This window comes from Pleurodeles waltl, chromosome 12 (assembly GCF_031143425.1).
Source record: "Pleurodeles waltl isolate 20211129_DDA chromosome 12, aPleWal1.hap1.20221129, whole genome shotgun sequence".
Classification (NCBI taxonomy): Eukaryota; Metazoa; Chordata; class Amphibia; order Caudata; family Salamandridae; genus Pleurodeles; species Pleurodeles waltl.
The window spans coordinates 677,045,046-677,071,560 of NC_090451.1; the positions used below are offsets into that span (position 1 = coordinate 677,045,046).

Here is a 26,515-nt window from a genome sequence, read left to right on the forward strand (position 1 = left end):
ATTTATTTATGTTTTATTTATTGAGACGATTTATAAAGTGTCCTCTGTATTCTTTTGATTAATGAACAGTGCTGAAAGTAGATGTGAAGTACAATTAAGAAACAAAAAGGGGGCAAGGTAAAGTCAAACTGGATAGGAGAGAGGCCTTTTCCAATTATGGTCAGTCAAATCTGCGGTCTGTTCTGAGTTGAGTTGTAAGCAAGTCTAAATACTTCAGTTTTCAGAGGTTTCCTGACTGCTTGTGAGTAGATGTGGCTCTGAGGTTAGGGTTAAGGGTGTTTTACATTTTATTGTCCTTAATTCCCAAGGAACTACCTCTATGCTTAATCATCCTGAGATACAAATAGGCTAACCAGGTGTGTGTGTGTGTGTGATGAACTGAGATCAGGCTGGTGTAAATGGAGTGGCAGTGGGTGCACTTGCTCTCCACCATTCCCACAGGAAGTGTTACAGACAACAAACAAATCAACTTCCACATCCCGACCCGCCAGCTCGGCTTCGCCGACCTCACCCTCGCAACAGTCCCCCGCATCTAACGCACCACCTCCGGCGGCAGATCCTTCTCCCACCTCACCGCCAAAACCTGGAACTCCCTCCCCACCAACCAACGCAAGACCCAGGACCTCCTAACTTTCAGAAAGGACCTCGAAACATGGCTCTTTGAGCAGTAACACCCCCCCAACCCCCAGTGCCTTGAGACCCTACCAGGTGAGTAGCGCGCTTCAGAAATTTGATTGATTGATTGACAGACAGTACAGAGGATCTACATTTAATTCTGACATCAACAGGGAGCCCATGGAATGCTTGCAGGGTGAGTTTAAGTTGTCACACTTGCACAGGCTTAAGACAATTCAGTCTGCCTAACGAGGGTTTGTATCCTTTAATGAGTTTCTTGAGGAGAACAGTTATGTATGTTTGTATAGTGCATAAAACACCCAGGAGGGTCTCCTTGCACTGGCAGTGCAAACAATATTCCGGCAGTCTATACCTGCAGTACCTAGAGGGTTTATTAGCTTAACTCAGTGAACAAACTGGAGTAGTAGCATTTATGAAAAACTGGAAGTTATTCCCAGCTGCAGTGACTTGGGGAGTTATCAGTAGGCTGGAATCAGAAAGTAATTCCAGTTCCTTATTTACAGGGAAGTTGCTAAAGCTATGCTTAGGCCTAGGGGCCATTTGGAGAGTAGGGAATCAGTAGGTCCAATTAAGCAAATCTTATTTTACTCTGGTCATGCACATACATGTTTCTTCATTCAGTGGTATAAGGGTGGTGTTAGTGGTAGAATTGTCCAGCCTATTACCTTGCTTTAATCAGATTTCCATTTCCTCTAGCTCTACCAAAATGGGCACATCATTGTTGAACAGCAAACAAGAAACAGCACATCAGTTGCACACCTTAAATCGGTAATAGGGTCTTTCATTCAAATTCAGTGCAGATAAAGGGCTTGATTTATATATTCGCGGATGGTTTACTCCAGTACAACAGTGATGGGTATCACATCTACCAAAGTCTAAACCCCATAGAATATCATGGGAGTTAGATTTCGGCAAGCGGGATATCTGTCACCGTTGTGTTGGTGTGATTCGTCCGCAAATATCTAAATCAGGCCCAAAGTTATAAACTCATGCCTGGTGTATTCTGCTTTTTCTGTTTTGACTTTCTCACTAAAATAATTAGGGATAAATCACATAATCGCGCTATATCTCCCTCCAACTTCCCAACAATAAAATATGCCACTGTAATCATGACCTCCTTTTTTATTCCCCAGCTTTACCATTACATCAAACGTGCCAGGTTCAAGGATGAATTTCAAACAAAGGCTTTCTTTGACAGTTCTGGGAACCCCCTGGCTCAGTATGATATTGTCCACTGGCAGCTGGGGACTGACGCCAAATTACATCACCAGACAGTTGGGCGCTATGATTCCAGTGCCCCTACAGGGAGGAGCCTGCATATCAATTCCAGTATCATTTTGTGGGCAGGATCTGCACAGGTAAGACCTTTTTACGAGTATGTAGATCTTCTACAGCTTCCATTGAATCCTTTCCTTCCAGTTGATAAACTACATGTCCTGTCCAGTTATAGTGCATGTTTAATGATGGGACCTGATCAATAAGATCCACAAATTTTCCCACCTTAAGAAGTATTAGAATTCACGCCTTAAAACAGGTTAATGAGGATGTGGCCAACCATCATGGCCAAGTGGACGTGATGCCCTGAGACTCCGCTGTATGCCTGTTAGAATATAACATTTTCCAGCGGACGCGTCAAGAATTTTCAATTCTATTAAGGACACGGAGGCGAGGATTATGCTTCTCTTTCTAAGCCTATATTTTTCTCAGCAGCCAATAAAAATACTTTATTCAAAAACCTACATTTGCCAGTAAAACATACTGATCACATGACCAACCATAGATGATCCCACCTATAAAACCTGGTGACATCAAATCTCATCCTCTTTCTTTGCAAACTGGATACTTAACAATGCCTTTGAACATGAGACAACCACAGCACGCAAAAATATCGCCCCCAAAGTCCTTAGCACACTAGCAACAATCGGAGGTCGGAACCAGGTCCTCCATGACCACTTCGAAAAGCCCATTTGATAATCCAACTCCAAAAGAGATGAAGGCAAGAAGATGAAGAGCTCCCCAAGAAGGATGATTTAGCAGAACTTCAAGTTTGCTTCTGTTCATTGCCTAGAGATAAAGAAGAAAAACCACAAAAACTATTACCCAAAAAATCCTATACAATGATGTCAAAACAGGAGGGAATTTAAGCTCAGTAAATTCCATGTATTTGAAATGATATATTTATACCTTTCAATGTACATTAAACATCTCCTCAGGGTGGGATAATCCTCGCCTTCGTGTCCTTAATAGAATTGAAAATTCTTAACACAACAGCTAGAAAGCTTTATATTCTATGTCAGGACCAGAGGCTCAGATTATGCTTGTTCCAAGCTGTGCGACCACCACTGACGCTATATCCACAATTGGTTTGTAAAAAAAGGACTTAAAAGTAGATTCAGAGGACCAATCTGCTGCTTTCATGATTTCATCCGATCTTGAACCTAGAGAAAAGGATTTTGACACCTTAGCACCTCTAGCAGAATGAGCGCCAAACACTGAAACATCAACGCCAGCTTCAGAGAGTCGTCAACGCATCCATCTAGCCAGAGTGGCAGAGGAAACTGGTTTGATTGGCCATTAGGATCCAAACGGAACTCACAGGTAGCTGCCTCATAAGGCTTAAGGCACTGTACCACACAGAGTTTATAATCCAGGGGAAAAAGAGAGATAAGAAATCAACCTAGTATCAGTCTTTCTTCTCCTAGAAACAGAAAAACATACTCTCTCTGGTGAAAATTGTCTACCCTTGAGGTCTAAGGCTTTCACATCTGAGACCCTTTTCCAGGAAACAGACACAATAACATAGTTAATTTGGCCGATAACTGTTTTCATGACAGACACTTATTATCAGGCCAAGACTTCAAAAATCTGAGCACTATATCCACATCCCATAAGGAAGTATATTTAGGTTGAGGAGGCATGGAAAAACTAATACCTCTCAATAATTTGCCCACCAATGGATCTTCTCCGAACGGTTTACCATTAACCTGGCTATGACCTGCAGAAATAGCGGATCTGTAGTTATTCATTGATCTATAGGCTAGCCCTGACTCAGCTAACGAAGACAAGAAATAGATTATGAAACACATGTACGCCTGACAGGGATCCAAATCCCTTTCGCTACACCAATTAGTCCATCTCTGCCATGCCGAAGCATATTGTTTGTGGGTATTAATGGACCATGATTGTTCGATGTAAGCAGAAGCTTGTGGTGGAATGCCTGGCAATTTCCAACTACCCCTGAAATCCTCCAGGCCACCAATCGCAATTGCTCCGAGAGAATCAGAGGATGTGGAAGGCCTACTAGGTCCAGCAACAGATTCTGACGATGATGAATGGGAAGGGGAGATTCAAAGGACATCTCCAGTACCAAAGGGAACCATGGCTGAGCCCTCCACAGACGCGTCACCAATACAAGGTCCGCTTTCTGATGATGTACCTGGGCAAGAACCCTTGAAATCATACTGAATGGAAGAAAGGCATGCCCCTTGTGGAATGACCAATCCTGCAAGAACGCATCGTCGCTCGGGCTTCCGGATCTGGACGCAAACTGAAAAAGACAGGAATTTGCAGGTTGAGCCGGGAGACAAACAGGTCTACTAAGCATGGACCTCAGAAGCTATTGAGGCGAGCAAAAAAACTGGGATGTAGCCTCCAATTGCTGAAATCCTGAAAATGACAGGAGTACCAATTCGCCACTGAATTCTTGGACCCCGGCAAGTATTCTGCAATGATTGAGATCCGGTGTTGCAGGCATTAATGTCATAGATCAATCTCTGCCAACATCCGAGATCTCGTTCCCCCCAGTCTGTTGACATACCGAACCGCTGAAACGTTGTCCATTCTCAACAGTAGGCAACAATCCGACTTGACAGGGGACAGCTCCCGATCGCAAAGGAACCCACCAGCACATCCAGGCAGTTTATGTGGAGTTGAAGCTCCGACCAATGACCTCCCTTGGAGAGGGGACCGCATCTGTCACCCCAACCCCATCTGCTGGCATCTGATTCTAGAAAGACATCAGGGACACTGGCAAAAATCGCCCTGCCATTCCCGGCGTCCATGTGGTTCATTCACCAATTCATCTCCATCTTGGCCTCCAGCGAGAGCTGAATCTGGTTTGCATATGCTAATCCCTTCTGGAGATGCTGTTTCTTGAGATGCTGAAGGGCCCTGTAATGAAGGGGACCCGGAAATATTGCCTGGATGGACAAGGCCAAAAAGGCCCACAAGCTGAGCATCTGATCTCAACGATATTGTCTGGATGTTCTGAATCTTTTGATGAGGGAGGATCAATTGGGACAACACTGAATCTATCTGGAATCCCAAGAATTGATCAGTTGGGAAGGAATCAGACAGGACTTCGGTTGATTGATGACAAACCCTAAATCCTGTAAAAGTTTAACTGTCCACAACAGGTGCTGAGTAACAGTCAGAGGATCATGAGCCATCAGAATTAAGTCATCGAGGTAGACTATTAACCTGACGCTTTTTGCACGAAGAGCCTCCACCACTGGTCTCATCAACTTGGTGAAGCACCATGGGGCCAACGAGAGGCCGAAAGGAAGAACCTTCTATTCGTAACATTGACCCTGCCAGAAAAACTGCAGAAAGCACCTGTAGGGGGTGAAAATGGGTACTGACAGATAAGTGTCCTTCGGATCCAACCGGCCCTCTTGATGCAGATCTCTCAGGAGATGGATTCCCTCCATCTTGAATTGCCTGTAAAATATCTAAGAAATTAAATTCTTGAGATTGAGCATCAAACGAGATCCTCCGCCCCGTTTGCTGACCACGAAAATGGAACTGACAAAGCCCTTTGGATGGGGACTGGACAGACAAATTGCATCTTTCTGGAGTAACTCTTGAATTTCCTCTGTAATGAGATTTTGATTGTATAGGGAAAAATATATCTCTTGTGGAGAAGTCGGAAATGGGAAACTGTAGAACTCCAGCTTGTACCCCCGAACAGACTCCAGAACCCAGGGAACCTGGGTCAGAAGCATCCAAACTACTGAATCCTTCCCCCCAATACCACCTCTGAAAGAGGTAAAATTCTCACCTGAATAGCCTGACTCTTGGGAACCTCTCTGTTGGCCTCTGCCACAGACCCTGCGGAATCGTTGATGCCCTCCGCGAGGGCGGAGGGGTAGAAGGTCTGCTCGGAGGACTGATCCTGACTGATCCTGCCAGTTACCGCGAGAGTGGTTAAAGTTCTCACGTGGGGGACCCTAGTAGTAACCTCGGCCTGACGAACGGGCCCTAAATTGTCCGGCCCTCCCAAAAGGGTGTTGCAAAATACCTTTTTTAGAGACAGGTGTGCCTTGTCTAAAGTATTATAGGTTGCAGCAAATTTCTCTAAATCTTTAACGAAAGGACCTCCAAAGAGGAGACCCTGCGCCGTAGGCCCAGACTCGGAGGCTCCTAAATCATTCAGTTTAGAGTCAATGCGCATTAGGATAGATCTCCATCTCTCTGTCGACATTGCCACGTTGGTGTTACCCAACTGACAGGCTGCACGTTGCGCTCAACCAATCAGGATGCCCGGGTCGACAGCAATACCTGATTCCTTGGCCTGAAAAACGAGTTCTAGAATCTTAGTAAGTGGTCCTGAAATGTCCAATAACTTGTCCTGACAAGAATGCCAGGCTCTATCCAGACCCTTATTGGGATCTCTGGCCCACTTCTTCATGAAGTTTACCATTGTCGGATCAACCTCGGGCGTATCAGAAACCTTTCCAACAAGGTCTGTTCTGGAACATTCAGACCAAAGCCTTGCCCTGACCTCTCAGTCGAAACTTTGCAGAAGGTGAGATTGAACATAATTAGCAACCTCCAGAAGAGGAGTCCAATTGGTGGACCGGGGATGCACAATCTCTGTAGGATCGAATGTGAGAACCTTAAGGGGGCTTGGACCGCGATCCGATCTGCAATCATGACACTTTTTCTTGCTGGGGCCCAGAACATCATCTAGATCGCAGTCCAATGAATCATAGGAGGATTCAGACCCAACTTGGTCGGGCAACTTGGGAGACTCACAGATGTTGAAGCTTGGGGATGGGAATGGCTGTACCTATGCTCCTCCATGACAGAAGCTGAAAACTGTTTGAAAACGAGAGAATGCCAATGCTTCCCCTTAGACTTCCCTTTTGCCTTGCCCTCGGATGGATTGGCAGGTTGAAATATGGGCTCAGTTGAGGCAGGGAAAGAGGGGAGCTAGCCCTGTTGGTGAGCAAATCCCTCAAGATGCGAGGTCAGGGGGCCTATGGCCTTAGCCAAGGCCTTGTTGTCTGACAGCTGCACATTATTATCTTGGGCTTCCATGAGGTTGTCCTCAAACAAAGGACCAAAATTCTGATATTCACCTCTATTCTCCTCATAGGGATCATATTGAGCCATGGCGTGAGGCCAGCAGTAAATACAACACCAAAAAAATGCACCAAAATAGCTGAAAGCTATAAGTATTGGGTAGGGTGGCCCCTACAGGCGACAGTTAGTTTAAGAAGTGGAGGTAGACGCCTGCTCAACACTTTAGGCAGAGCCTATGCCAAAATTCACAACCGTAGACACTCTCTGATGTCCCAGGGAGTTAGGAGCCAAAATATGCAGCGAGGAGGGAACAGACACACTTGGGGGTGAAAAGACTGGTTTTGAACAGTGAAGCGCACCGCCCGACGCTGCCCCAAGCCTCTACGCCACTGCAATATATTTACGGCGTTAGCGTGCATGTGCGTGTGTCAGTGAAGCCCCGAAGGACTAGCACACAGGATCGCGGCCAACCAAGATGGCAGCTGAGATCGGCTCCTTCTCCCACTCCACAACAAAGAGGTACGCTAGAAGCCTCACGACCACAGAGGCAGTAGCGCTCCAGAACCTGAAAGGGAAACACTGCAACTAGCACGAGCACAGCGCGGCAAGTCAATGCGACCTGAAGGGTCGAATAAATCAGTATACATATATATTAATATGATAAGTAAAGAGTTGTGACTTAACTGGCTACGGAGCACCAAAGAAAGAGGACAAGATTTGATGTCACCAGGTTTTATAAGTGGGATCCTCTATAGTTGGTCATGTGATCAGTATGTTTTACTGAAAAATTTAGTTTTTTGACTAAAGTCTTTTTATTGGCTGCTCAGAAAAATAAAGGCACAGAAAGAGAAGCATAATCGGAGCCTCTGGTCCTGACATAGAATTCAAGGTGACTGGCACCGATAGCCAGCAACTGGCCGCTCCCAGACATGTGTGAGCAGTGGGGATGACAAGGTTACTGCAAGGGCTGCCTCTTCATTGCAGCAAGGGTCGAACAACAAAGAGTGCCAGTGGCAGATGAAGGTGGTGGCAAGCTGCGTGGTGGCCTACAGCACTGAACTGCTGCCCTTCCTTGCTGAGACACATGCTCCTGCAGAACTTTGTGCCTGAGGCCGGGGCTTCAATAACCGGGCAACGGAAGAGATGGTGTGGAGCATTATGCCGAGCGTGGGTGCCCAGTGGCCCAGTGACAAACCCTTGCCTTACCCTAAGATGGCTGCTATCTTTTAAATCAGCCCATGAGGGAGGGTACGGAACCCTTCACAATGTGATACCAGTGGAGGAGAAACATGAGAGAAGGCAGAGGGGGGTAGATTGTTTGTCGCATGTCTTTGATAATCGGGGGAGAGCCTCGACCATGAAATTATTCACTTTCTGTCCTATGACCCATTGTGCCACACAATGCTTATGCTGGGAATGGTCCAGAATGTTGGGGGCCTCTGGCTTCTAAGCAGAGTGCTCTGCCATAAGTCGGAGCCTTAGAGCCAGGTCTGCTGTCCGGGCAGAAATGAGAGCGAGAGGTGCACCTCACTACATTACCACTCAGAAGCTACCTTATTGAATTTCATCTGCAGGGATCCCTGCCACTAAGAGACCATTGGTGGCAGAGGGGAAAGGCTGTTATGAAAGAGGGCCTGACTCTGTAAGGCTGAGACCTGTCATAGATGCCATATTCATCAACGATTCCTTCATAAGATAAACACTATTTAAATGTGGGGAGGAGTGGTGATCTATACACTCCTAAACAGCTCACTGAGGGAATGCCTTCGACTCTCAGCCTCTGGAGCTCCTTACCTATAGGCTACTATAGCATCTATGCCGCCTAAAAAGCACAAACCAACAGAGTTATTTCACTCTAACCCAAGGAAGGGTCTCATGCCCCAACAGCACCTCTCGCAAGACAATGGCTTTGAACAAGGAAGACCTCCTTTCCTCACTCCAGGACTTGTAGAGAGAGAGCTTAGAGAAGTACTGAAAGTTGATCTTGCCACCTCCTTTGAAGCTCTCAAGTCAGATATTAATTCCAAGATCAGTTCCCTTAAGCAAGATGATGACTTGGTGGGCACCCAAACCTTGGTCCTTGATTCAAAGCACCAAGCACTGGAACAGTGTGTCGGATGGATAGAGGGCTTCTCAAAACAAATACTGACTTAACTGCATATAACCCCTTTCAAAATGACCTAGAAAATCACTCAAGAAGAGATAATATCCAGAGTCATAATTTAGAGGAAGAAGTTGAGACCTGGAGGCCTTCATGGTGAGCATGTTTTCCGAGATCCTGAGAGAACCCCACTGAAGACTGTATTGGGTGCACACAGTTGGTCCAATGGCTCCAAGAGGGGTGGGGGAGGCAACCCGTGATGTACTAGCAAAACTCCACTCCTTCAAAGTGAAAGACTTAATTCTACAAGCTGCCCGGAAGATAGATGCAGCCTCATTTCAAGAAGCAATGTGCTCACTTTGTCAGGACACTGATCCCACCTCACTGGCACGCCGATTATAATTTAAGGCAGTCACAGATAAACTCTGCAGAGAACACATCAAATACAGATGTATGTACCCCTTTGGCTTTTCCTTTGATTAGCAAAACAAGTCTTACCACTTCGAAGACCAGAATTAAGCAGCAGCCTTGTTGGTGGTACCCGTTCCTGAGCACCAGGGGCCTGATGGGCATCTGGGGGAAATGTCTACAGGATTGGTGAGCAGTTCTGACAATGGCAATCACAGTGCCATATGAAATGTCAAGGGAAACCTTGGATCCAGAGCTGAGTTAATAATGTCAGATATATGCTCTGTGAATGGAGAATTATGCAAGGACAGACCCTCCTCAGACAAATTTTACAGTTCACATATCCCTGCTCCACCTGTATATGATACTTGAGAGAGATGCGGCTGCTATAAGTACGCCAATGGGCCTAGTTCGATTCCTGAGAGTAACCCTCTGAATTCTGTGATGATAGGTGCTCCTCTGCACAGATGACGTGATGCCATGCTACCACTCTACCCTAAACTTTGTGTAAAATGCCAGATGTGATTATAAGTCATTCTGGGGGAACTAGGTTTCCAGGTTTTATTGTTTCATTGTTTTTGTTTATGTTACATGAGCAGACACAATGTAGTACGATTGGGGTGGGACAGTGGGAAGGACAAGGATTGGTATCTAAGGCAGTTTCTCAGCTTTTATGCATAAGTAATGGGGCAAGATTATACTTCAATACATGTTAGTTCTGTGACTACAGAATACAATGTCAATGCACTGATTTGGTGGTATTAACGACCCTGTCATGGAATGTCAAAGGTGTATACTCTCTGACTAAACTGCACAAAAACTGGAAATACATACTTCACTTGAGATATGTTAGTGTAGCACTAGAGCAAACACACCTTAAAAGTAGTGAAGAACACAGACTGTAGAGATTACACTAGAGTGGGATACCCAGAAATCCAAATTTCACAGGTGGTTCTTCCCTATGCCCCTGACACGGTATCTTCTCTTCCGAGACTAGCTCTGTAAGGCCACCAATAACCCTTTTAAACTAAACGACCCTCAAGATACCAATCTCTCCACCACTTGGGATGCCTTTAAGATGGTAATAAGAGGGAAATGTATCTCCTTGATGTCTACTTTGTTACAACAGATGGCTCGGTATCGGTTAGCACTCAAGGCTAAGCTCCAGTGAGCATAGCGAGCTCACAAAGACTCCTCTACCCTGCCTCTGCAAAGAAAGGTTACTACATTACTGGAGGAATCTCAATGCCATTTACATGAATAAAGCAGAGTTGACACTATTGCAACATAAAAAAGCAACATTTGAACAAGGGAATTAGGTTGGCTCACACCTGGTGCAACAGCTGCGGACCAAACATGAGAAAGAAAACATTGGTCAACTACACCTAGACTCTGCGGAGGCTGCTACTGCGGAGTAGGACAAGGCTCAGCCTTTCAGATACTTTTATAAACAACTGCAGACTTCTGAACCCTAAGACGGGACTGCGCAGCTAAACTATCTAGAGGATGTGGAGCTGCCCCAGGTGACAGCCACCCAAAACGAGATCTTGGAGAGTCCCACTAGGGAAGATGAAGCCCAGACAGCCATTGACACTCTTAAACTTCATACATCATCAGGGCCCAATGGGTTCACAGCCCAACTTTGTAAGACTTTTAGCTTCGATCTGGTGTCTCATTTGACTTCCCTATTTAGCTACATAGCCAACACCGGCCGGGTGAGCCCACAATGGGCGAAGCCTTGATCTTTGTGTACCAAAGCTGGAGAAAGATCAACATTTTTATGCATTCTACCAACCCACTGCATTATAGAAGATAGATGACAAACTGTACACAAAGATATTGACAACTAGACTAGAGGAAATTATGCTGGATCTGATCAACGCAGGTCAGTCTGGTTTCATTAAAGAGTGCCAAACTCATGAAAACCTGTGCACGGTGGTCCATCTAGTCAAAAAAGCTCATAAAAAGCACATTCCAGCTGTTCCTTTGGCACTTGATGCCAAAAAGGCTTTTAACTGGGTGAACTGATCCTCCATCTTCCATACACCTTGATGGTTTGGCTTTGGTGAACAGTTTATAGCTATGATTAGGCCAGTAAAGCTCACCCACAATCATGAGTGATGGCAAATGGGGCTGGTTCGGACCTTTTTAGCCTACAGCGTGGTACGAGTCTGGGGTGTCCCTTATTCCTGCTGTTATTTGTCCTTAGCATTGAGCCACTGGCAACTGGGGGGGATTTTTGAATGGTTGTTACGAGTCAAACAAAAACTGGCTACACATGGATAGAGTGGTGGTGTGTAAATACATCTGGGAAGTCTTGTGAAAACCAAAACTGGACAGACCACTTAATGCTTACCTTAGTAAACCAACCAAGACCACCTGTGAAGTATGAAATGAAGTGAACCTGTAAGCTGGGTGGCCAACATTCCCCTCACCCCAAACCCCAATACAATTTGACTCGGCCTTCACAACTGCACTACTGCCTGGGCCTTTTGATCTCTGGTGGGAGCCTTAGTATATCTGACTTGTTCTACTGGTGGGACATCCTCACTTTTTCATTGGGTACTACAGCCAGAGATGTGGCTAGCAGCCACTAGAGAACTGTCGCTAATAGAAAAGTTTGTAAGGTGGGCCGCAAGGTTGTGTTACATTTTTATACTTGCAACGGATCTCCATCATCAACAGAACCACACCTTGTCATACAGTATAGCATTTTGGGAGCAGACTCTTTGAGAGACGATCACTAAAGGGCAATGGTGAAAGATTTGGAGAGATATCTGGAGATTCAACGCCTCAATTGGAATGAGAGATGCAAACTGCAAACTACAAAGTGCTTTTTGATTGGTATCTATACCTTACCAAACTTAAAAAGATCTACCCAACCACATCAGATTTGTGTTGGAGGGGTTGTCGGCTACTTGGGGATTTAAAACACATTTGGTGGGATTGCCCTTTTATTCATCACTTATGAACTGAAATATTGCCACATATTAAGGATATTCTGGGGTATCCACTTCCCAGTACCCCTGAGTTTGATCTCCTGTGGCTACTCGACGAGACTCTCCCAAAAAAAATATTCCAGAAACCATTCAAACCTGTAGTTGTGTTTGGGAGTGGCATAGACAGCTCTGTAGGCATCCTGGAAAAAAGACAGAAGCTCCCTTGATGTCCCACAGGCATACCTGTCTCTGACAAGCCAGAAGCATGGTGCGGATGGCCGATATACTTTTAGAGTACTACAAATATTTTAAGTATACTTGGGGCCCCTTGGTGTGATTCTTCTTGATTGGCCTTCCCTTTTTCACATGTCCCACATGCACTACAGTGCTCCACCTTTTCGAGATCTAAAAGTTAAAGTGGGACATTAACCACCCCGCTGGAAATACAGGCCCCTACTCTAGAGGCCCTCATAATGTTGATGATCTAGGTTCCTCCCACATCGTTCTCTGCATCAGCATATACAAACATGTCAGTTAGTTTCGGGGTTATTTTGGGGTGCGGGGCTTAAGTTGGGCAATAAATATATTGGATTCTATTGCGGAATTGCCAGTGATAGTACACCCAACTTGATTGTTTATAACTGAGCGACCAATGTCTGGCTGAAACTCTGTGTTACACTAGCAATCAATGAGGTCTCCTCCAATTACCTTACATCATTGTAGCAATGTATGCTTCATTAAACTCAATAAAGAAAGTTTGAGAAAAAAAGGTTTATTTTGGAATGCTCAAATCTTTTATTTTTTCTGGTATGTTTAGAACCTTACCTTACAGTTTTAGAGTTGAAGGTCGCCACCTCACTAAACTCATTGCAGAAGCTGCCTCCAATCCTGAACTTTTCATCAACATGTCATTGTTTTGTGAGTGCTAGTCTGGTTAGATGAATGGAAGTAAACAAAGACTACAACACCTTTAATGCTACAGTATATCACACACAATTCCAGGACTTGAAACAGTTTGTTAATGACCTGCAGGAGTCTTAATAGAGCTCAAAATTGTGCAAACAATACAAAAGTAAACACGCATGTTAACACACATCACTATTTGCACAAAAAGAATCACTGTTCAAGAATTTCTACCAATGGAAAATGTAAATGATATTCAAAGTATAGAAGGTGCATTGTTCCTGAAAAAGATTATTAAGAGGAAAATGTTCAGCATTTAGCACCACTGCAGCCTAGAAATACGAGCATCTTTCACTTTAAAAAATGAAGTGCACACTAATGTGCTGAAACATATGTTGGTTCACATAATTTAATTACACTAGGAGATGGCCCGATAAACTAATATCTCTCTGATATAATTTGGAAACATTTATGAACATTGAGAGAAATTGGGTTGCTGCGTGAGAGGAGTGTGAGCCCTTCTCAAGCAACAGCCACAATCTTTGTTAGGATGAACCACAAAAAGCCACTAACTTAACCTGTCTTTTACCCTCTAGTTGCCTGGAAGGCAGTCAGGCTCAACGTAGAGGCAGAGTGTAAAATATTATTGGAGCACTTGAACAGTAATAAAGTGAAAGAACAACAAAAAAAAACCACACTAATTTAGAGTAAATTATGTGACACCAAATGACAAAAAATTAAATCAGTAGAATCAGGGTTATGATTTTTCAATGTTTAAAGTTCAAGATGGTGCCTAAAAGTTGAAAGGGCCAACCATGGACATCTAGTCACATGAGCCACAGGCAAAGTCAAAGTCATTGCCGATGTGATGGAGCATGGTACAGATACAAAAATTGGATGGACTGGGCCTTGTCTCTGCTTACCTTTGGAAGATTTTTTGAGAAACAATATCAGAAAAGGTAAAGTTTAGACTTAGGACCTGATTATGATGTTGTCAGACAGGGTTACACAAATATAGCCTATGGATATTGCAATACAGTGGAACGTCTGTCACTTTGTCATGGAGTATTCCATCTGCCAAGACGTGAGTGAGGCTGAACCCAGCTCTTCCCTTCCATCCTGTCACTGACTACCCATCAAGGCTTGTCTATTCTCCCTATTATGTGTGGCTGTTTGGGTCTCGTCTGAAGGGTATAGAGAGGAAAAAAGGGGATTGAAAATTTTGCCATAAGGAGTTATTAACATGTTTTATCATTAGTTTAAGTACACTGATCAAACATTATTCCTTTTCTTAACAATCCACAAGTGGGCCACCTAAAAAGAAAATTCAGGAAGTTGTACAGGGTGTTGTGAAGGGGAAGAAAACCTAATGTTGATGGCCTTGCAAAGAAATTATATCTCTCTTTTAATAGTCATTTTCTCACTCAGTGTAAGAACAAATGGTTATAATTGTCTTGGATTTCAAATGAATTAATTTACTAGAACTCTTCTCACATTATATCAGATAAATAGTCTCAATCTTGTGTTACTTGTTCACACTTTGCATTAGGTAGGTAAGCCCCCTCTAGAGGGTATTGTTTCAAACATGAAATTCTCTTTTTCATGCACATCTCTTATCATACTGTCTGCAGAATGTGGCTTCAAAGTTGTAGACCCCCAGGTAGCTAATCTTGTGGCAGACAAACTGTGATCAAATATCCTCACAGGTGTTGATGGTCGAGGTTTCCTCAATGGAACAAAAATGGTTCTCCGCCTCTAGGTGGAGCAGGAGAACCACAAAATTTTGCAGGATGGAGCATGGCCAATTTACTGTGGTGTTTCCCCTCTGCCACACTCTACACAACCTCTTGAGACTCTCTACATTGTGTAATCTTTGCCGATGTTAGTGTGCCTCTTTGCTCTAAAATTGTACTCAAATTCAATGTGTGGAATTTGGCATTCTGCTCTAAATTTGTTTGTGGATTAAATAATATATTCTAATAAACTATGCAGGTAGAAAAATGATCTTTGTCCGTAATGTATTACAAATGTGATAATTAAACATAATCCTGTTCTTGCTCATTTTGAGCCACCCACATTGCGGATTGACCTGGGCTTGATGAACCCAACCTCCTGGCGTAAACATCTGGAATTTTTTCAAGCTGACAATACATAAAATAGAATATATAAACACTGTGTTGACCCTAAATAACATTCAGACTACCATCCCTACTTGGCCCGGTATGGGTTCTATGCTATCTTAAGACAGTTACATGCAAATTGTGATATGTTTGGAGAAGAGTCGTTCTCCATTAATTGAATGTAGACATTTTTTGATACTCTGTTCATAATATATGACCCCTTGACCAATTTCTATGATACTTTTTCAATAATCTTTTTTTGCCTTTTTATACTTAAACTTAGTGTGAAACTATGGGCCTGATTTGAATCTTGACGGAATTGGTACCACCGTCTGTTTCTCATCAGATAATTTGTCTGCCGACTAAGTGGTAGGCCCACTCTATTTAGATGCTGGTGAGACCATAGACGACAGACTGCCCAAATCACGCTGACTCCACCATAACTTTACATCTGTTTCAATGGCGCCATAGGAAATAGTGGCGAGGCCTCAGCCACTTTTACTGTTTAGCCAATTATGATGTGCCTTCCAGCCAAGGCAACTGTATGGGGGGGGGTCCTCTACACCTGAGTTGGCAGAGTGGAAGAGAAATGAGGTAAAAACCTACCTATCTTCCTCTTTTCACTTCCATTTCCGACTGGAACCAGATTGGACAACTCATGCCATTGCTGAAGCCACTTGACCACGAGGAAAAACGGCCCTGTCACCGCTGGACTCGAAAGTCAGCATTCCATATTAGTAGTGAACACTGAATTGTCACTTAACATTAGTTCAGGGCCCATGTGTTTACATGTCCTATAACTAATTTGAAGACACTTGTGTAATGCATATGTGTGTATACTATTTGTGTCAGAAATTAATGGAGACACACATGTATCAACATTTATTGATAACTTACACAATTTTTTATTTAGTGTAAGAATTCAGTACTAAACTGAGTGGTTGCACCAAAATCTCAAAATCCATCACAATTGAAAGCAATGTCAATGTCTGATCTTTGCAATGGGACATGTCTGTGACATGTTGTATTTCCAGTAGCGAATGTTAGCCAGAACATGTATCTCACTGTTACATCAATTCCAGCCCATTAATACAATGAACTGTGGAGCAATAATGGCTGTGGGACAAACGTTGTGAATGTTGAACACAAGTGATCATTCATATCATACTTCCCTCATTTACATTACTTTACCAAAGTATCGAACAAGTTACTTACCTTTGGTAATGCATTATCTGGTAGAGACTCTATCTAGCTGCAGACTCCTTACCTTTGAATTCCCTGGCGTCAGCTTCGAATCCGGAATCTTTTTGCTGAGCAATACCCTGCGCGCGCCGTTGGGTGGCATCGTCTGGTTCCGCATGCGTCGTCCGGCTCCGCGTGGCTTATATAGACACCACCTCGGCGCATGTACGTCAGTTCTTTTATCCACCAAAAACTTCCACGCCAGAAGCGCAGAGTCATGGATTGAAATAACATATGTCTGTGCAAAATTAGTGCTCTGAGAAGGGATAAACCCTATCCCTACTAGTCATATCCGCAGAGCGGGGAGGCATGGGTGGGGGTAAGGAATCTGCAGCTAGATAGAGGCTCTACCAGATCATGAGTTACCGAAGTAACTTGTTAATCTGATAGAGACTTCTAGCTACAGATTCCTTACCTTTGAACAGATATCCAAGCCATAACTTCCTGGCGGTGGGCTGTGGATACCACTCCTTACAACAGAAAGTCCTGCAGGACTGAACGGGCAAAGTACCCATCCCTTCGTACCTGACTGTCCAGGCAGGAATGTTTCGCAAACGTATACAAGCACGCCCACGTTGCCGCCTGACAGATTTCTAGGACTGGTACCGAGCCCCTCCCAAAGCCTCGAAAGGGGCGACAGACAGACTGCCGTGGAATTGGTGCTAAAAAACCCAAGGATCTGAGCGTAGCTCGAGAATCCTTAAATCTCTCAAGCGCAGAGTCTGCCTTCTCACCAAAAAGGCATGAGACATCAAAAGGCATGTCCATTAAGTTCGACTGGACATCCCACGAAAAGCCAGTGGTACACAGCCAGGCGTGGCGTCGGAGGGCCTGTGTCGAGGAAATCGCATTACCCAGTGAGTCAGTCGTGTCAAAACCACACCTGATGGTAAACTTGGCTGCATCTCTCCCATCCTTGACAGCCTGGTTGAGTGTCCCGTACGCCCTCGGCGACCTAGGGCAGCACTTGTGCCACTGTATCCCATAAAGTATGGGAAAAATGGCCCAATAGGCAAGAGGTGTTCACCGATCTCATTGCCAGGCTGGAGGAAGAAAACAATTTCTTCCCAAGTTGGTCCAGCCTCTTGGATTCCCAATACAGGGGAGCAAAAGGGAAGGGAAGGCACCACAGGAAGTGGAGGCTTGGATCACCAAGATCTCTGGGGTGGGGTGTTTGGTGAGGAAACTGGGATCATTTGGAGCTGGTCTATGGCGGCGGCTGGCTGCCCTATTCACAGGAGCCCCTGTTCTGGGTTTGGACTACGTCCCCAGAAGGACATCTGTGAGGGCTCCATTGAAGGGTAACATCGGCTCTGATGTAGTAATCCCTGGCTGAAGTACCTCCGTCAGGAGATTAGTCTTGACCGGCACTGTAGGCAAGTCTAGGTCCAAGACCTCAGCTACCCTATGCACCACCAAGGCATAAGATGCCCTCGCATCCGTAGCCACAGAGGGAGGAGAGAGCATGCCAGCATCTGAAGAAATATCCAGTACACTGGGTTCCCCTAGATCCTCATACCAGTCCTGTTAATGCTCCAATCCATATTCTAAAGGGTCCTCAGACTCCTCCCACCCCTCACCTTTGCCTGACTGTTCTAAATAAGCCTCAGGCACTGATCTGGAACTAATTGTCGTCATCGAAGTCGGAATAGGCATCGTACGATGTTGTTCCATCTCCGGATCATCCGGAATGAGGATAGAGCTACCACCACCAGTGTGCGCCGGTGGTGAAGGGAGAGTTGACATCAGGCCCAGCGTCGGAGGAGGCCGACTGTGAGAACCCGGTGAAGGCCACGATCTGCTATCGGATCCTGGGGTCCGCAATGGCACAGAGACCGAAGCTGCTGGCGTCAAATCCAATAGGGCCCCTGCTCACCACGCGGGGGCAGAAGACCCATCCGAATGGGCAGCTCGCTCAAAAACAAGGTGCATGGCCTCGTAAAAATCCTTTAATTGAGCGGGGCTCTGGCTCCCGGAAAGGGGAGGAGACGCAGTGTCAGCTCAGGCAATGGCTCTGCAGAACCGTGCTCAGAACGTCGACGTTCCCGAGACGCCTTGTCGGCAAACGGGCGTGGCGAAGTCGAAGTCCGCTAGGACTTCTTCTTTTTGTGCCTCTTCCCAGAGTGCCCTGAGGACTTCCAATGGGAGGAAGAGGACTTGGGGATCCTAAAGCGATCCTGCGTCCTCCTCCTTGAGCGGGACCGGGTGCCATGTGCTTCAGGGACTGCTCCCTCAAAGCTTTCAGGGCCATGGCCTGGCAGTCAGAGCACGACTTTGAGTCGTGGTTCCTGTTGAAGCACCAGAGACATACCTTGTGGGGGTCCGTAACCGACATCGCGTGATGACAGGTGCTGCACAGTTTGAACCCTGTCTTCCTAGAGGACATCCTTGCACAGACGACAAAAAATCTTCAATAAAATATCGAAAAAAGGCTTGCCAAAAAAAGGCAAAGGGTAGCTTGATCCCAGACCTGCGCTTAACCCGTGCCAAAGGAAAACAACTGACGTACATGTGCCGAGGTGGTGCCTATATATAGACGACCGTGACGTCACAGAGGGCTCCAATGATGCCGACGAAGCCAAGCGGAGCCGGATGATGCACGCAGAACCAGACGACGCAACCTGACGGCGCACACAGGGTATTGCTCGGCAAAAAGTTTCCAGATTCGAAGCTGATGGGGAATTCAAAGGTAAGGAATCTACAGCTAGAAGTATCTATCAGATAAAAATATGTGACAGTGTACAATGTGTGGACAATACAATTTCTCCTGGCTTTGTTGCCTCAACCTTTCTCTTGCCTGTAGTCCAGAGGTGACCTCCTCATTAAGGTGCATATATTGAGCACATATCAGGCACCTCAAGGCTTTTACTTTGGAGGGGTGGGCGAAGGTGTGGTATGGGTCAAGGCAAGATAGCTGAAGAATTGGGAGAGAGGAATAAGGGTAGGACGGGGGAGTGGATAAGTTGGACGAGGTACAGGGAGCTGGAGTGGGTGATGTGGTTGTATCTGTATATTTGGAAGTTGTGTGTGGGTCTTCTTTTTTTGTGTATGTTTGGTTGTGTGTTTTGCTGGTGTGTAACATTCAGGTGAGTGTGTTTTTTTGGTTCAGCTTTGTGTTGTGTGTAGGTGTGCTTTTGAGTGAGTGTGTTGGTTTAGATGATTGTGTGAGTGTATTGGTTGGTGTGGTTGTGGCATATGTGGGTGTAGTGTTACTACTGTGTGTATGTTGTGTGTTTGGATGCATTACACTTTGTGTTTCATGCAGTAAGTGTTGTTTTGTGATGGAATGAAAAAGGTTCATGGTGTGAATGAAGTGTGTCATATAGTGTGGTATGCAGGTGGACACATATATCCATGGTACAGCAGGTGTGTGCTGATAACATACATTCCATAGCAACAGGCATGTACAATGTTAAACATCTCCTGCAACAGACTCCCTCCATCAGGAAACCACAGCCATAATATTGTCAGCACAACTGTGAAACATAATATGGTTGGCAGTAACCTCCAGCCTGATGGTGCCAGATTAAGGCTAGCCAGAATAGGAGTCCGCCACCAATGCGGTTGGAGGTTCAGCCACCATACATTTAAATCTGGCAGTAGGTACTCCATCAGCTTCATGGAGTACTTACAACTGCTGCCACGGAGGGATGGTGGGCCAAGATCTAAATCAGGCCCTATTTTTCCTTATTTGTAACTGTTGATTATTTGTGCTGCTAGGCTAGAGCATTTTGCGTATTTTCTCATGAGACCACCTTACTGCATAGGCCAGCTTTCAAAGTAAGCCAAAACTTCCTTAATGAAACCAACTCACCTCAGTGGCCTTGTCAGCAGCCTTTAACACAGCCTCCCATCACACTCTGCTCAAAAGGATCCACCAGCTCATCATCAGAGGAAATGCCCTGAAATGGGTCATCTCTTTCTATCAGGCAGAACACAGAGAGTCCTTCTCCCTCCTTTCAACTCAAAGCCCAAGAACATCATCTGCTGCATCCCCCAGGGATCTTATCTCAGCCCTACCCTCTTCAACACGTACATGACCCCCCCCCAAGGCAACATTGTCAGAAACCATGGACTAAACATAATCTCCTATGCAGACGATACACAGCTCATCCTATCTTATTCCAAAGACCCCTCCACCGCAAAAGCCAACTTCCACAGCTGCATGAACATCATCGCCAACTGGATGAGGGACAGCTGCCTCAAACTTAACACCAACAAAATGGACGCCCTGCTGTTTGGAAATGACACCACACCTCGGGACGACTACTGGTGACCCACCAACCTAGGACCACCCCCTTGCTCCCAGGAGCCATGCCAGAAACCTAGTAATCATCGACATTAAACTCAGCATGAAGAAGCAGATAAATACAGTCTCTGCTGCCTGCTTCCTGCCCCTTGCACGCTCCACACGATTTTGAAGTGGCTCCTGGTCACCACCAAACATTTCGTTACACTGCCCCTCATCATCAATCATCTAGACTACGGCAACGCTCAATACGCGGGCCTCACTAGACTCCTCATGACAAGATGTCAAATCATCCAGAACTCAGCAGCCAGGATCATTATGGACCACCCAAGGTGAACCCAGACCTCCTTCCCTCTAAGGAATCTCCGCTGGCTCCCCGTACACAAACAATGCCAATTCAAGCTGCTGACATATACATATAAAACCCTGCACAACCAAGGACCTGCATACCTAAATCACCGACTGAACTTGCAATGCCCTCCAGACATCTGCGCTCTGCCACGCTCTATCTCGCACGCACACCCTGAATCTGCCTCAGGACCTCCGGTGGTTACGCCTTCTCCTACCTTGCAGCGAAGTACTGGAACAGCCACCCCGTCCGCCTCACAACTGCTTTCTCCATCCAGGAATTCAGAAGAAGTTTTAAGACCTGGCTGTTCAACTGAGGTCCCACGCAACAACGCCACCCCATCCCCCCCAAGCCTGGATGCCCTTACAAGTGATAAGTGCGCTGATTGAAGTCTTATCAGCATTGTGACCCTGTTTCAGATTTGGGTAATATTTGAAAATTCTCTGATTTCTACATAGAGTATAAAATTCAGAGGTGAATCCGCCAGCTTAAGTTCCTCTACCTTAATTTCATTATGCTGTGGACATTCCTCCAGTGCATTTGTATCCAGATGCAATATCAGGTAGCTCTAATTTATGCCTCACTTGTCCCATCCCTGCCATGAAATATTCCTACAATTTATCTATTTGATCATTGAGCAAAAACTGATTAACATTTAAGAGTTAAGTGTGCACTGATCTTGCCATACAGATTCATTGACAGTCCATGCAAAGCTCCATGCAAATTTTCCACTGCATAACAATATATGAAGGTTTTGTTATTGCACACACTCATTGGCCAAACATTATGTATATAGTATACTCTCGGACACAGCAATGCATTTCCTGCAGGTATTACTCTGTGCAGACACACATAAGACTATTGAGCTGAAATGTGGGTGCAGGGTCTGTGGTTTCAGAAACAAACCTGTTAAGGAAGCTATAGCAATGTGACACTAATCACCACTTTGCAATAAATATTCAAGCAACTCCAGCAATATCAAGCAAGATATAGAGAGGACTGTGAAAGGCAATCCATGCTATTGTAGTGGAAATGTAAAAATAAAGTCTAGTTAAACAACTTCATTCACTGTTCGGATACATTCGTCTTCTTTCAAGACCCCGGTTTCGGTTTGCACCCCCAGCTGCCACTCTGGGTTTCGGAAAGCTGCTAAAGAAGGACAGCCGACCTGCTGTTTCTCATGCATTCAGTGTTCTCCAGGGGAGATAACCAACCAAACAGGTGAATAGATAAACGTGCTTTTATGAATTCTACAAAAAAAAAAAATATTCACATATGACTGAAAAACTTTTCTTGATTTCAGACTCTGTGGAATGTTTCAAATGTCCCTGGAATCAGTGGCCAAATGGTAAACAAAACCGATGCATCTTGAAGCCAACTGAGTTTCTCTCCTATGAAGGGTCTTTGGGTACTAGCCTGACAGTAATCAGCCTTATTCTCTCAGCACTCCCTATTGTCATCCTGGTACTCTTCATCCACTACAGAAACACTCCCATTGTCAAAGCCAACAACCGCAACCTCAGCTATCTCCTTCTTCTGTCCCTCACTCTGTGCTTCCTCTGCTCATTGGCTTTCATTGGTTATCCCACACAAACTAAATGCCACATTCGTCAGGTTGCTTTTGGAATTTCTTTCGCTATGTGTATTTCCTGCATCTTAGCCAAAACCATAATGGTAGTCATTGCCTTTAATGCAACCAAACCCAACAGTGATTTAAGAAGATGGGTTGGTCCACAGCTGTCCTATTCAGTCATAGGTGGCTCTACTCTTATTCAGGTTCTCTTGTGTGCCTCATGGTTAATTGGCTCTCCTCCTTCGTCAGAAATCAACATTGAATCTCAACCTGGATACATCATACTTCAGTGCAATGAGGGTTCCCCCATGGCTTTCTGGTGCATGTTGGGGTATCTTGGACTTCTGGCTTCCATTAGTTTCATTGTAGCTTTTGTGGCCAGAAAATTACCTGACAGTTTTAACGAGGCTAAATTCATCACCTTCAGCATGCTCGCCTTCCTCAGCGTTTGGTTCTCTTTTATTCCAGCTTATCTCAGCACTAAGGGCAAGTACCTGGTGGCCTTGGAAAGTTTTGCAATTTTGTCTTCCAATTTCTCTCTTGTTTTTTGCATATTTTTCCCAAAATGCTACATTATTCTACTGAAGCCTGAGATGAACACAAAGGAATGCCTCATGGGCAGAGAAGCAAGCCACAGGAACAAAACTATAGAAACTTAGATATACAATAGTTCCTTTCGGAGGGGATAATCTCTATGCTATGAATTTCCTAGCTTTATAATTTGATATATTTCTGACACTGATTTAGTTTTTAAGCTTGAGATGTCCAATGTGAAAACTCTGAAAGGGCTGTGTTCTTTCAAGACAACCCTGATCAAGTTCATTGTGGAATAATGCCTAAAGGAAATTTACATTTCTAAAGTTCAGATGAAGAAAATAGCATTAACCCTTAGCATGGACATAGGAATTCAATATATTCAAGATTTGATCACACGCCTTAATACGTATTTTTCTGCTTTTGTAGTAATGGTGGCCGATACCACATAGTATAATGTTTGTTTTATATACTCTATTGTATTAATTTAGCTGGACCCTTATATTTGGTATTACAAAAAATGAGATTTGGTATTATATGTTAAGTATGGGTGTTATGTATGCATACATACACACACACACACTCACGCGCACACAGATTTTTAGCATTATGAGCCATTTGGACATTTTGTATTGCACCAAAACAACAAAGGAAGTAGTAGCAATAGAAGAAAATACTTCAAATAAATCCTGCCTCACATATATATCAAATGAGACGTATTGGAATGGCCAGATATAAGAATAAAACAAATATTAGATTTGAACGTCAAAAAGATAATGTGCAATATATTGTATAGTTGAACAATTTGTTATATATGCATTTACATTTCATTAGTTGACATCATCAGTAGCCTATCACTGACACCAAACTACATAACAATGTTATAATCCATCCCAAATGTGTTTACACACAAATGCATACTAAAGAGGATATAAAATTAATATTGTTAAGAATATCTTATACACACCAGCATAACATGATAAACAGTCCTCCCAAGAGCCCCCAAACAAATTCTGAGAAATAAAATTGTGATACCTAAGTGTGCTTTGAAATTACACATTAAAATGATAAAATCAAGACTAACAAAGTTAACAAAGAAAATGAAAAATAATTTCATAAACGTACAGACAATTCCTGGTTTATATTTAGCAGTTCGGTCTGCATGGATTTCAAGATGCTCTCTTATGCCAACACACTTCATTTCTGAATTCTAAAGTTTTGCTACACAATCAATCTAACAAAAACAAACAGACACAATCAATCTAACAAAAGATAAAATTGTTGGATCCTCACTGTGAAATTGAGATAAATTGAGTGCAATGGGGCAGCTTATGTCATTTGATCATATATTCTCTTAAATGTTTCCATATGCACTTCCATACTTGAAATATTGTGATTCCTATATTGATATTTATGCATGGACATTTTAGAACAAACACTGCAAAATCTGTTGCGCATGTCTAATCGTGATGTGTCATTTTCAGTGGAGGGATCACAATTTTCTGTATATCAGATCTAGTTTTGCATGTTGTACATTTGTTGCATCTCTTAAAACCTTTTGGTTTAAGCCTACTGTGTTTCAAAGGTTCCTCTAGATAACTGTGATCTACAAAATACCTAAATTATTTTGAAATGAAAAATCTTATGATTGGATGATTTACTAATTTATCATCAATTACTACATCATTTTGCTGTATGTCTCAGTGTTTGTACAATATTCCTTTTATGTTAGATGTGTTTCTATTGAAAGATGTACTAAAACACACCATTTCTTCATCTATGTCCTTCTTTGTTGTATTATTAAAGACAAGGGCCTCATTATGACCCTGGCAGTCAGGGCCACGGTCTGACTGCCACATTATGACCATGGCGAAAGCACCATGGTCGGACCGCCGGCACCACCAGTTTCCCTCCGTAGGAGGGACTGGTGGTGCCAGCGGTCCTAATCCACCAGGGCAGCACTACTTACGACACCCCCCCTCTCCGCCAGCTTTTCCATGGCTGTAGCACTGCCATGTAAAAGCTGGCGGAGACAGGGGCCCATGCACTTGGCACCCATGCATTGCAGACAGTGAAAAGCGCGATGGGTGCTGTTGCACTCTCCGCACCGCAACATTGCCGTCGGCTCCATTATTAGTCGGCGTCAATGTTGTGGGCTGTTCCCCGCTACTTGTAATGGGGCCCGCGGGAAGGCGGTCGCCATAGTGGCAACCCGGCCGCTGGAGTTTGGCCAGAAAAAAAAGAAAATCCCACAGACGAATTTTCATTTTGAAAATAAAACAAAACAAGACTCTCCTCGCCAATGAAGTTTCCTACAATGGCTAGGGAGTCATTGAGCTATTTTCAATGTCTCAAGGTTTTTCATGGCGGTGACACGCACTGAAAAATAGGTACACATACCCAGCTAAATTAGATGAGCGGACATATTGTCAAACCTCGTGGTAATTAGTTCTCCTCAAAGTAGTCTCCACCACTGTCAAACTATGGTCTGCCCGAATCAAAATCTTGTGGGTGTACCATAAAGTTGGAGGGAGATGGAATTCCTTTGCCGTTTTGATGGGGTTTTTTCTCCACCATTATTTCAATCAGGCCCTAAGTCTAAAGTGTAAATGCCTATTAGTGGACAGCTGCTATCTAAAAATCAGCTACACACAGTACTGTATTCTGTTCTGAATGTTAGTGAGGTACTACAATTAAGCCACACTTTAATTAGTGCTCCATAGGGGACAGACCACTTGAGATTAGTCGATTGATGGCTCCTTACCTGAAGGACACTAGAGGGAAGTTATCTTTTGCTGCCATCACTGTAAGATCTAAAGGCTTATTTCCTCTTTAGTCTTAAGGTAAATTCAAGTAATTGGAATTAATCACATTCACAAAATCAAGTACATCCTCTTGTTTCCCATGTCAAATTACAAACACATAATCTATATATCATAGCCTTACAACAATATGATTAGTCAAGTAACGTAAGTCCAGTGCTTAATTTGTAAATAAAAACGTGCCAGTGCCCAAAACCCTCCTCTTAAACACGTGGCTGCTGCATATAAATGTGGGAACACGGAATACTGAGGTACCGTAATCCTGAAGCCATCTCGGGCCACTTCAATCCATATAAAGCCACTCCCTGCCCCTTCAGCTCACTCTGGCAGCTT

At 44.3% G+C, this 26,515-nt stretch overlaps 1 protein-coding gene across 1 annotated transcript in view; it reads left to right on the forward strand.

The window, feature by feature from the left end:
* LOC138267229 (extracellular calcium-sensing receptor-like) overlaps positions 1–23,485 on the forward strand; it is a 35,386-nt gene extending 11,901 nt beyond the window's left edge. The window contains exons 3-5 of the mRNA XM_069216085.1: positions 1,770–1,994; positions 22,351–22,474; positions 22,557–23,485. Coding sequence (XP_069072186.1) covers positions 1,770–1,994; positions 22,351–22,474; positions 22,557–23,485 — 1,278 coding nt within the window. The remainder of the gene's footprint in view (positions 1–1,769; positions 1,995–22,350; positions 22,475–22,556) is intronic.
* Positions 23,486–26,515: the final 3,030 nt, after the last annotated feature.